The sequence below is a fragment of the Narcine bancroftii genome, chromosome 1 (genome assembly GCF_036971445.1).
Source record: "Narcine bancroftii isolate sNarBan1 chromosome 1, sNarBan1.hap1, whole genome shotgun sequence".
NCBI classification, from domain to species: Eukaryota; Metazoa; Chordata; class Chondrichthyes; order Torpediniformes; family Narcinidae; genus Narcine; species Narcine bancroftii.
This window is the reverse complement of record NC_091469.1, coordinates 78,924,592-78,937,823: the sequence shown is the minus strand read 5'-3', so window position 1 is coordinate 78,937,823 and position 13,232 is coordinate 78,924,592. Positions and strand designations below refer to the sequence as shown.

General features: G+C 36.5%; 1 protein-coding gene across 7 annotated transcripts in view; it reads right to left on the bottom strand.

The window, feature by feature from the left end:
• The window catches only part of LOC138760302 (nicotinamide riboside kinase 1-like), an 87,436-nt gene that overhangs the window by 34,522 nt on the left and 39,682 nt on the right, over positions 1 to 13,232 (bottom strand). For all 7 annotated transcript variants that reach the window (XM_069930710.1, XM_069930704.1, XM_069930754.1 and 4 more), the window contains 5 exons: positions 7,593 to 7,641; positions 6,771 to 6,918; positions 6,318 to 6,389; positions 2,293 to 2,399; positions 1,787 to 1,870 (listed from right to left, as the gene is read on the bottom strand). In XM_069930710.1, the coding sequence (XP_069786811.1) occupies positions 1,787 to 1,870; positions 2,293 to 2,399; positions 6,318 to 6,389; positions 6,771 to 6,918; positions 7,593 to 7,641 (460 nt within the window). The remainder of the gene's footprint in view (positions 1 to 1,786; positions 1,871 to 2,292; positions 2,400 to 6,317; positions 6,390 to 6,770; positions 6,919 to 7,592; positions 7,642 to 13,232) is intronic.

Here is a 13,232-nt window from a genome sequence, read left to right as displayed (position 1 = left end):
TTCACGCAAGAGGAGAGGGCTGGCTGCCTAATGTTTCACTTGAAATAAGAGAAACATACTCTGTGGTGACTGAAAGAAAGAGATTCTCATCTGGAGAACCATGATGGGTCAAGTTTCTTCGGCAAGACACTGAAGTGGCTGGTTACAAGGAATCAATTGTGGGTGTCCAGTGAGCAACAAATCTCTCTCTGAAAACCGACAAGATCCTTCCTGAGCAGTAACCATTTACCTTTCAAGCCCCAAAGCCTGGTAAACTTCATAAATGTTAAATTATGCTCACAATATAAGAATTGCCTGCAATCAGTAAACTTGGAGGAATGAGAAGTGATATTGGACTGTGAATCAAATAACTTTCCTGAACTTACATATTACATACACGTGTGCTTAGAATGAGAAGGGGGTTAAGTTAGGTTAGTTAAGTTAATAGTAATAAGTTAAAGCTTGATCCTATTTACATGTTTAGAGATAATTAAAAGCAACCTTTGTTTAAGTAACCATTTGTCTTGGTGAAATCTATTGCTGCTGGGTTTTGGGGTCCACTGGGCTCGTAACAGTATCCATACACTGTGGCTACGACTATTCCTTCTAATTCACTGGATTTTTCACTATCACTGAACAGTTTTGCGGACTGCAAAGCTATTTGACTGGCATAGCATATCTTCATAGCACTAGCAGTAAGTTCTGCTTCTCACAGCAACGTCTCTCTCACTTTCTTATCAGTAAATCGAGCACAATTTGAACACAGATCATTGAATCTTGCAGTGGTACGAAATTGCAAATTCTTGCAATTTTTTTTAAAGTATCAAAGGTATCTCCCTGCAGCTGCACGCACGAGTTTTTCAAAACATGTTCCTCTTAAATGTTTAATTTTTCTTTGCTGAACAATGTTCATCAAACATCTTGATAACCTTGTCGAATTTGCCCTAGTCAGCACCTCAGCAAAAACAAATGTGTTGAATACCTCAAGTGCTTGAAGTTCTGCCACCATAAGTATCAGTTCAATCTTCTATTCATCAGGTTTGCTTTTGAGTCCAATGACTTGCAGGTATAGCATAAATCATTGTTTGAATATCCTCCATTCGTGGTCGACATTTCCAAGCATCAGAAGCCTTTACACTCTCCATGTTACTGCTGCTATTGACTGACCCCACTCCTGGTACCATGTCATGTTTCCTTTATTGTAATAAAAAAACTTGCATTCTTTTATAACAGCTATACTTTATTTTCTATAGTACCCACTCATCCCTTACTTGATAGCTTGTAATATCTCCCAATATCTTGTGATCCAGCATTACTCCCACTTCTAAGAAAGGTTTCAAGAGATTCTGATCCTACTTTAAGTCCATCACTATTTACTTTCTCAAATTCAAATGTGAATTTTTAATTCAAAATGGCAATGGAAAGTGGCAACTTTGTGGATTCATCTTTGAACACATTTTAATAACTAATATGTGTTATAATTTTTTTACTTGCCTTTTTAATACTAAATTAATGTAAGCTTTGTATTTTATTAATAATTTGTCTTTTTTTTTAAAATCAAACTTATTGGCTCTGCTATTAAATGTTGAAAAATGCCTGACTATTTAGCATAAGTATATTTTTCAAGATACATAATTTATATAAGTGTATCTTAATGGAATAAGTTTTTTTCTACTTCATTTCAAACCACTAAACCATACACATATTTCTCATCAATGCCATTTTTAAACTAAGCATCAGCGGACTGAAAATAACAATGATTAAATTGTCATGAACAGAAACATGAACCACAAGATAAAAGACATACCTTGGAGTTCCTCAACTTTCCTTAAAATATCTTCATACACTTGAGTAAACAGTTCTCCTGGAGATTTTGTTCCATCCAAATAAGCTAAGGAACAAAACACATTATATCAATCATTTGATGCTCCTAGTAATTTCATGAAATCACATCTTCTTTCTGAATTTCCAAGAGACTACAATTAAAAATATCTTAACCATCAACAAAGAAAACTGAAAATGGGACGTATCAAAACAAATATATTATTAGATTTCCATTACTGTTGATTTATTTACAAAAACACACTGTGAACAGAACTTAGAATTAATTATGCTCAAGCTTATTTATTCATATTTACAGACAATTTTATGAACATTCAATTCTTTCTATCAAAAATTAAAAGATGATATATTCAGAAAGTTTGAATTGATTATTTTAATTATTTACAAAATTTTATATGTAGAAGTTACAATTTACTACATTCTGCATTTTAAAAAAACACAAGTGAAAACAAAAACATTTAAATGATTTACTTATGTTGGCTACATTCTCTTCCATTTCTTTTCTGTTTCTGAGGTACATTGGCCACACGTGCCCATCAAAATATCCAGGTGGGTCAGGAGGGTCATATGTCCTTAAACTAAAGAGAAAATAAATTCATCTTATAATTTTAGATAATTTGTTGGTAATACATTTCACATTATTTTAAATCAGTAATTACCATCTTCGGGGGGGCGTGGCAAGATGGCGTAAGGATCAGACGTGCCTTCCAGTCCTCTCCCGACTCTTTGTTATTGTTTTGTCTAGAAATGCCCGTTAAAACTTTTTAAAAGTTTAAAAATAGTTAGAGGTGTTAGGCTAATCCCTGATGGTACAGTTGTTGAAGAAAAGTAAAAAAAAAACAGCAACAGATTGTCAAGAAACTACATTTTCCAGGACTTAAAGATTCCAAGCCTACCTGCACACGGGAAGCCAGACTACAGTGCGAGATGGACCCAGGGGAGGAGATCCGAGGTTCGGCAGCAGAGTCCAGTTCTTTGTCGGTAGGACTCTTTGAAGATGGCACCCGGCAGCCCTTAGAACAAAGGGCTAGCCGGGCGCATGTGCGAGAATCAGCACTAGCTGTAAATATTATGAATGAACCTTTACTCCTACAACCAGCTGAGACGCTGTCTGCTGAAAATCCGACAGGGAGTGGAGATTTAACCTTGGATAAAGCACCAGTGCTGCAAGATGTACTATTAACAAAGGAGACTTTACTAAAACCTGATTTACAAGAAGTATTTGATAAAATATGGGGTAAGAATATCCCTAGACACAGACCTCCAGATACTGCTGAGGAGGCTGTGGCAGGGGTTTCTACACGCAGCCAAACTATAAGAAAAACTGCTAAAGTTAAAATGAGGGAAGAAATAGAAGATTCTTCAGTGAAACAGAAACGGCAGGAGCCTATTGTAGTTGAATCTACTCAAATGGATATGTATTTTCAGAATTTTGAAACCAAGATATATCTTACAATGACGCAATTATCCAGAGTTGTAGTTCAAACTAATACTGAGCTTAAGGTTTTGACGGAAACTATCACTAAACAGATGGCTGATTATGGAGCTTTCAAGCTTGAAGTGAAAGAAAAATTTGAAGATGTTGATCATGAAATGGACATGGTACAGGAACAAATGCAAGAAGTAAATAAAACAATTGAAGATTTACAAATTCAGAATAAGAATCTGATGAAAAATGTTGATTATTTAGAAAATCAATCTAGACGGAATAATATAAAAATTGTTGGTTTACCAGATGGCATGGAAGGACCGGATCCAAGAAAATTTTTTACTGAATGGATCCCGCAGGTGTTAGGACGGGATAAGTTCCCGGACGGTTTAATTTTGGAACGTGCCCATAGAGCTTTAAGAAGAAAGTCTTTTTCAGGACAAAATCCAAGATCGGTTTTGGTTCGTTGTTTAAATTATTGCGATAGGGAGACAATTTTGCGCACGGCTATAAGAAATGCACAACAAAGAAGATCCCCCTTGATGGTCGAAAATAATCGTGTTTTCTTTTATCCGGATTTGAGTCAATAAGTTATGTTTCAACGGCGTGAATTTAATCCTGTGAAAGAAGTGTTATGGAGAAAAGGATATAAAGCAACATTTAGATATCTAGCAGTACTGAAGATTTTTCAAGATGGTTATCAATCCAAATTTTTTGATAATCCTAAGGAGGCTATGGATTTTGCTCAATCTTTGTCAATTATGCAATTTCAAGAAAGACGTAGTCCACCACGGTCTCCAAAGAGAGTGGAGACAGAAGAAGGGAGTCGATTTTCAAGAAGAAATGGAGATAAGGGAGATAAGAGAGATAAAATTGTTCAGAAAAATTTGGAGATGGAAGAAGGGAAATGATCCTCAAGAAGAGATGGAGATAAGGGTGGCCATAGAGATTAAATTGATTAAAAGAAAATTCTGGAGATGGTTTTAGATAATGATTATGTTAATATGATATGGGAGTTGGGAGAGGGGGATGGATGGGCAGTATTTTCCAGCAGTCATCAGCTACGTGTGAGTTATCTCACACCCATTTTATTTTTGGGGAGTTACCGCATTGTGCGGTTTAGACGGGAGGAGGTATTTTTAACCTCCTACCCGGTTTTTCTTTTCTTTTTTTTGTATTATCAGATTAAAGAGTGAAGGGGTTTTTTTTTGTTTAATAAAAAAAATTTTTTTTCCTTTTTTTTCTTTTCTCTTTTTTTTTCTTTTTTTTTATTGTATTAAGAGAGGGTAAAGGGGTAAGAGTTGGGTTTTTTTTTTCTAATTGTTGAAAGATATTGAAAAAATTGATGTGGGATTTTCAATTTGGAGGGTTACGACTACCTAATTTTCAATTTTATTATGAAGCAGCTCAATTTAGATTTCTTAGCGTATTAATGGCCACACAAGAAACGCCTAGTTGAGCACAGATAGAATTGGCAGTTATTTCTGAAAAATTTTCGAATGAATTTTTATTTCGATAGAATAAAAATTTGTTACGAACTTATGATGTACCAATATTGAAACATTTAATGAATTTATGGACAAGTAAATTACATAAAATGGGATTGAAAAATAAGTGGTCGGGAAGATTACCATTATTTAATAATCAACTTGTTCCTTTCACGGTATCTAATACTATTTTGAAACAATGGGAGGAGAAAGAAATACATAATTTATCTGACTGTTTTTTAGAAGGTCATTTTTGTTCTTTTGTAGAATTGCAAAAGAGATTTGATATAAGTGGTCATTCTATATTTGTGTATTATCAGTTAAGATCTTTTGTAAAACAGGTATGTGGTTGCCAAATGAATTTATTGTCTGAAACTGATTTTGAGAAATACGTGCTTTCATTTCCAAAAAAGGGTTATATATCAGGCTTGTATCGTATTTTGTTGGAATGTAAAAGTAAAATAGATTGGGATAAAGATAAAATGAAATGGGAAAAAGATTTAAGCTTAACAATAACTGAAGAAGATTGGTCTGAAATTTGTCGTAACAGTGTTCGAAAATTGATCAATGCTAGATTGGCGATGATCAATTATAGTTTTATACATCAATTATATTTAACACCCGAAAAATTTTAAAAATTTGGTTTTAGTAAGTCAGATCTTTGTTTTCGTTGTGATCAGGTTTCTGGTACTTTTTTACATGCTGTTTGGTTGTGTGATCGGTTACAACAATTTTGGAAAGGTATTCAATCTGTATTTAATAATCTATATAATCTTCATATTGTATTAGACCCTGATATATTTTTATTAGGGAATATGCAACCATTGATTGATTTAGAATTAGATAATTACCAGATCTCTTTTATTTATTTAGCGTTGGCAGTGGCTAAGAAATGTATAGCGATTACTTGGAAGAATAGAAATGTATTGTCTTTAGATAGGTGGTATTCAGAGATGAAGTTTTGTTTGGTTATGGAAAGAATATCTTTTTCTATACAAGATGTCTTTTTATGAGTTAAAGTCGACCCCATTTATTGATTATATACAATTTAAATAAGTTTGAATTAATTTTTTTTTTCATTTTTTTTTCTCTTTTTTTAAAAAAAACTTTTCATTTATATATATACATTTTTCTATATATGTTTTTTTTTCTTTCCTTTTTTTAGTTTTTTTTTAGTTGGCTTTTTTTTCGTTTTAAGTTTTTTTTGTTTGTTTTTGGTTTTTTTATATACAGTTTTATATAATAAAAATTTTGTGGACTAATAATTAATACTTAATTAATATTTTTTTAAATATATATATTGATTTTCTTTTTAAAATTTTTTTTTAATTTTTTTTCTCTTATTATACTAACTATTAATTCTTCACTCTTTATTGTGGGGGTGGGGAGGGGGGGTTGAGGGGTTAAAAATAGTTTCTTTTCTTTTAGTCTTAGTTTTTAGTTGTCAGGGGGAGATTTTGAGATTGGTATTGTATTAATTATGTTACTTTGTATTACTTCGTTTTGTATTTTTTTGTATGTGAATTACTGACTTTATATGTTAAAATTAATAAATAAAGTTTAAAAAAAAAACTAATTACCATCTTCGTCTCTTGCACTCCTCATATGGAATGGAGAGATAATAGCGCTGATTAAAAACATCATTCAAAGGCCTAAAAATATGAAAGCAAAGTTCTGTGTTACAAATTCATTCAATAACACTCAAAGTGTAATTAAAAGCATTATTTAAGATTGATGCAATAATAGTTAGATTAGGAATAACTTTAGGTGTATTCACATTTGTTCTCTGGGTTTTGATAGAAATCTATGGTGAGTCAAATGTCTTCCTCTTAAATTCTAATTACTTCTCTATATCAGGAAGTGACCATGGCAAAGCAAATTAAACTAAGTCGTCACTCTTGTGAACAATAAACAAAACCCACGCAGAGTTAGTTAATATGTTCAGTATTTACTTTTCATAGTTTAAAAATACTGCACAATATTTTGAAATAGTTATTATGTGAATGAACCTTTGAAATATATAAGAAACATACTTATAATTGTAAAGAAGGAAGCCTTCTATTATTAGGATGCCAAGACCATTGTATCCTGGAGCTTCTTGTTGCTTACAAAGAGCAGCCATCTTCTTCATGCAGGCACATACTTCATCCATCATTGTTTCCATATCTAGAGCAGTGATGACTGAAAAGAAGTTACTAAAATAATTAGATACATCCTAGGTGTTGTATTAAAATATTGCACACACGTTTTCCTTTTTCTTTTATATTGCAGTCAATAGATTGATCATTTCACAGAGAAGCTCAGTGGTTCAAATTTCAAAGTGATATTACCTGAACAGAATCATATAATAAGTAAAAGTGAAATTCCACTCTGCTAGAGGACTTCAATAGACTGATCATTTCAGAGAAGCTCAGTGGTTCAAATTTCAAAGTGATATTACCTGAACAGAATCATATAAGTAAAAGTGAAATTCCACTCTGCTGGAGGACTTCCATTTCCTGGGGAAGCTGGGTGGGGTGTAGAATTCTATCAACGGTTAGTCTTTGGAGGTGAAATCAGAAGGGATCGGAGAGGTCGAAAAGGTAACCTAATTCAAGAGTTTCTCTAAGGCCTATTTGAAAAAGATTCTTCATCCCCAATGTGATAAGCATTTTTTATACCTCCCAAAACAATATTATAGAATTTATCAATATTAACTACATGTTCCTTTATGATCTTACAAAGTTGAAGTATGAGAGGAGAAATTTAATGACATTTTGAAAGATGTTGTATTATTTAAAAGCAAAAATCTCTGACCATTCATCTTGTGATTATTGGACTAAAAAAGCCTTTGTCTGAGATGAAACACATCTTACCATCATACTGCTGAAAGCCATCTTCTCCTACCTTCACATCAGAAGGTTCCTGTAAATAATGAGCAGACACCCAAAATTATTTACTTCAAAATAATATTCCTGGTTCAGAGTGCAATAAATTGGTCTCATCTTCGGGAATATAAGATTTTATATTGCAAAAATTATAGGTAATAATGCAATCCTGTTGCCATTTTCTCAGACAATTAAATGCAGTTAAATGGCAAGTGGACTGTGGCATCGCACAAAGGAGATGAAACCTTTCTTTAAAAAAGAACAAATTGTTAAGAGATCTAATGATAAAACGATGTAACAAACAGAAAGCATATCAAGTTCACATGGAACCTAACTTTATTCCTTAATTTAAGGCAGATATTTTAGAAAGGCTAGCAAATTAACATGAACAGTTTCTTACCACTGCTTTCCTGCTAATCATTCCTGCACATTAAGTTTGAAATTTGGCCGTGATCGTTTCTTTCAGAGTATTAAGCATTAACACTCCAGGAATCCATTTAATGTGAAAAGTAAAACACGAAAATCTGTAGACACCGTGGTTGAAATAAAAACACAATGCTGGAGAAACTCAGCTGGTCAAAAAAAGTGTCCTTTATATAACAAAGGCAAAAGTACATAACTGACGTTTTGGGCTTAAGCCCTTCATCAAGGTATGGAAAAATGTTGGCAGGCATCTGAACAAAAGAGTGGGGGAAGGTGTGGTTGCAAAGGCAGGAGGTGATAGGTGGAGGAGGGAGGGAGAGGACAGCAGCGATCAAGGGGAGGAGGGATGGCTAGGTGAAGGAAGGGGGGAGGGAGGGAGTAGAACTAGAAAGAAGAGGGGGAGGGAGAAGAGGAGAGCAGGTTAGCAGAAACCGAAAAAGTCTAGGTTAATCGTCAAATTTCACCTATTGTAGAAACAGGTCTACAGTGGATGCCATCTCATTGGCTCGAAACAAAGCAGTGAACATTAAAGATGCATACATCAAGATGCATCAACTACAGTTTGGCATTTAACACTTTCAATCCCTCAAAATTGATCAGCAAACTCCAAGACCTAGGAGTTGACACCCGATTGTGTAATTGGATCATGAATTTCTTCACCTCTAAGCCACAAACTGTGAATATTGCTAAGAACTTCTCCTCCACAATCTTCATCAGTACTGGAATTCTAGAGGGCTGTGTTTTTAGCCCCCTGCTCTATTCATTTTATACCTACATCTGTGTAGCTGGGTACGGCAATAATACCATCTACAAATGTGCTGATGATACCACAGTAGTGGGTTGTTTCAAGGAAGGGGATGTGTCAGCCTACAGGAGGGAGATGGAACACTTGACCAAGTGGTGCACCAACAACAACCTCACACTCAATGTCACCAAAAACTAAGGAGCTGATTGTTGACTTCAGGAAAGGAAATATACAACCTAGTGGAGAGGGTGAGCAATTTTAGATTCTTGGGAGTTACTATCTCAGAAAATCTATCCTGGACCCAACACACCAATGGCATTACGAAGAAAGCCTATCAATGTTTCTATCATCAGAAGTTTGCGATGACACCAGAAACCCTGGCAAATTTCTAGAGGTGTGGTGAAAAGTGTGCTGAATGGCTGCATCATCGTCTGATATGGGAACACCAATACCCCTGAGCGTAAAGCCCCCCAAAATGTAGCAGACACAGCCCAGGACATCACAAGCAAAACTCTTTCCACTATTGAGTATATCTACAAGGAATGCTGCCATCAAACAGCAGCTGTAATCATCAAAGACCCACACCACCCTGCACACACTCTGTTCTCGCTGCTGCCATCAGGAAAGAGGTATAGATGCCACAAGATTCAGGAACAGCTGCTACCTTGCCAACATCAAACTTTTCAATGACAAACTCAATCAGAGACTCTTTTAAGAACTCAAGTTTACTTGTGCACTTTGATTTTCTTTTGTCTTTCTGCATTGCACAGGGTGTGAAGAAGTGTACTCAAGGTAGTTGACAGAGTTAGTAGGTTTGTAGTATACTGTATGTCAGTGGAAAGCTTGTTTCCCGAGATGGAGACAGAGAGATCCAGGAAGGGGAGGGTGTTGTTGTAGATGACCCAAGATGAGGTCTTCCAGCAGAAGGTGCCATACTTGATCCATACCTCATCCCTCACCATGGTCCAGGGCCCCAAACAGGCCTTTCAAATGAAGCAACACCACTTGTGTATCCGCAGGACTGTTTTTTTGCATCCAGTGCTCACTTGGTGGCCTTCTCTACATCAGAGAGACTGAGCACAGATTGGGAGATCACTTCGCTGAGCATCTTTGCTCCATCCGCACTAGTGACAGAGACCTCCCAGTAGCAAACTATTTCAGTTCTGTCAACACTCCCATACTCACATGGCCAAGGTCACCTGCAAATTGGAGGAACAACCCCTGATTTTCTGTCTGGACACTCTCCAGCCAGATGGCATTCACATAAAGTTTTCTGATTTCTGCTAACCTTTTCTCTTCCTTCTTCCGTTCCCCATTCCAATTCTCTTCCCTCCATTCCCCTAGCCATCCCTCCTCCCCTTGATTGTTGCTGTCCCCTCCCTCCCTTCTCCTCCTATCATCCCCTGCCTTTGTGACCACCCCTCCCCCCTACTTTTTTGTTTGGATGCCTGCTGACATTTTTCCATTCCTTGATGAAGGGCTCAAGCCCGAAACATCAGTTATGTATTTTTACCTTTGCTATACGAAGGACAGTTTGACCTGGCGAGTTTCTCCAGCAGTGTGTGTTTTTATTTCCATTTAAGGTGTCCTTCTTCAGATTCATCAATTCTGGGATGGTTCCAGTTTCTTGTCTGCATATTTGTCAAATTCTTTTCATACCTATCAATGCTATTAACAAAGGGTTGCTGAACCAAAATGATGACCTGTTTTGTTTCCACAAATGCTGGCTTTTGTAGAATTTGGATTTTTTTTTCTGAATTTCCAGTACCTTCAGTAGTTTTTTTTTTAATATTGAATTTTTCTGGATTTCATCTACAATTTTAACCAATTAAATAGAGCATTTATGAAATGAATTTAAATTGTAAGTTACATGATCACTTCTGCCTTCTGACTTCTCAGACAGAAGCCAAGAGTGAACATTTAAAGTGCAAATCCAATGGTTTCTCTTGTTCATCATTTTGAATACTCAGATACCATTTGTTGTCATGTAATAAAACATGTATTATCACACAAAATTGCCTTTAGTCTGCTATAAGGTAAAGTTTCACTATTAGCATTGTCATTGCCTGGCACCCCTTACTGTCACAGAAAGTGAAACGAAAGATAGATTTCCCCCCCAGTCACCATCTGTCAATGGATTTGCCACCAACAATCCTGCAGCCTCACAAGACTACAAGTTCAGTCAAACCATCAGTAACCCGAGCCCAGATCCAAACTTCCTACACAATGAGGAAGCATTCAGCACCCAGGATCCTTCAAAAACCATCCTTACCCTCAGCATCCTCTTGAACCCAGCCCCGACTAGCCAATCTCCAAATGCCCATAGCCAGGTGTCTCCTTTGACCTCGTCACCAGCAGCCCATATGGGTTCCTTGTCCACAAGTCACCAACAGGTCACCGCTTAAGTTTCCTCCAGCCACAGAGCTCCTCTCTGGTCCACCACCATGGTCACCATCCTTACGGTTGTCTCCTCTGCTTCTTCTCAACTGAGAAGTGTTCTCTCTGTTACTAGTGTCCTGTACCAGATGGCTGCTTCACCACAGTCTGCAACCCCTCAAAGCCACTGCCAAACACAGGCACCACCATCATGTGCCCAAACACAGTCAGCTCTTTGTACAAAGCTGTTGGTACGAGGACTGGGTGGTAGAAACCCGTGGGTGAGTGCAGTATCTGCTTCCCGCTCTCCCTGTGTCCATATTGCAGCAGTGCTGTTGTTACAGCAGCTCTGACAGCACCATTTTTTTTGTGTGACTTATCACTGCATCTCAACCATAATTCGACTATCGCACACCAACTTCAATTTATAATAAATGGAGAGAAATTCACTTTTATTTGGCTCATTTTGCTTTAATTGACTCCCAAACATCTTCCAGGAGTTAGTACAGAGGACAATGATGGCTCTTTCAATTAGGTAATTTTTACTGATGATGCAAAATCATTCAATCCATGTACCAGTTCAGGCACTTATCCTCCAAGAGAACTAGTTCAAAGAGGAGGGATTTCTCCTAGGTGAATGACACATTACAACTGAGCAGATTGTGCAAAGTGAGAAGCTAATGGAGGATTAATGTAAAACACCATAGGAATGTCAACAGCTGTCTCACAGATACTGTAACTTGGATAATTCAAACAGGATTTTTACTTAACAATATCTAAGATTGGGAAATGTATTGAGAATATACTGGAAGAATTGAGACCTACTGTGATTGATTTATTTGGCATGAATCAGAATCAGGACTTATTGTCAGGAACAAGTCATGAAATTCAGTGTTTTGTGACAGCGCCACAGTGCAAACATACATATTATACCCATTTTACGACACCCAGGAATTTGAAGTTCTTGACCCTCTCCACTACTTAGCCCTGAATGAGCACTGGGTCGTGTTCCCCTAACTTCCTCCTGAAGTCTATAATCAGATCCTTGGTTTTGCTGACATTGAGCGCAAGGTTGTTGTCGTTACACCATTCAATGATGGCATGATTTGAAGGCTTTTTCAATTATGTCTACATCCATAGTCTTTTTAACTCAGCATAATGTGTTAGCTTTGGAAATCAAATGAGTGCAGAGGCCAATACCAATAGCTTGCACATCATGAATGTCCACCTTACATTCAATATCCCATTAATCAGCACCAAAATGGAGGAGTCACGTGATGGAGTAGTGGCCGGTCAGGGAATTCCAGCCCTCTCCCGAAAAGTTAAAAAAACACACAAAACACAAAGGTACAAGATTAAAATTTACAATAAAGTAAAAAAATAAAGGTGAGAAGAAAATGGCAGCGAAGAGAGAAAAGTCTAAAACAACGGGAAGAAAAGAGGAAGAAAGAACGTCGGAAGAAGAAGGTGAAGGCCTTACCTGTCCAAAGAGGCCCGCCGCGGGGAGAGAACTCCCTCAGGTCAGTGGAAGTCCCAGGCTCGGGACTACAAAAATGGCTCACGGAGCCGAGTAAAAGTGCGCAACTGCGCATGAAAAAAAACACACTGACGTGAGGGGGGAACAGCTGCGGAGTCGATCTCCACAGCTGAGAGACACCTGCAACACAGCAGCAGGTGCAGAACACAGAAAATAACCACAACAAGAAAGAAGAGGGTAAAAAGAAAACAAGGAAACAACAGATGGTCAACCCAGAGGAAGAAGAACAGAAAGAAATGGAAGAAGAAGAGAAAGGCAAAACAATGGATGTATCTTTTTTTAAAGAATATATGGAATCAGTGAAAGAATGGCAATTACAAGAATTTAATGAGATAAAAAGAAGAATTAAGAATGCAGAATAAAAAATGAATAAAATAGAAATGGTCATGTCAGAGATAGGAAAAAGAGTGCAAAATATGGAAGAATGAGAAATAATTGTAGAAATGGAAGTAGAGGACTTAAAAGAGAAATTAGAAGAATCTAATAAAAAAGTTAAAGAGGCACATGTGCTGTTAGCTCAGAAGATAGATATAATAGAAAACTATAA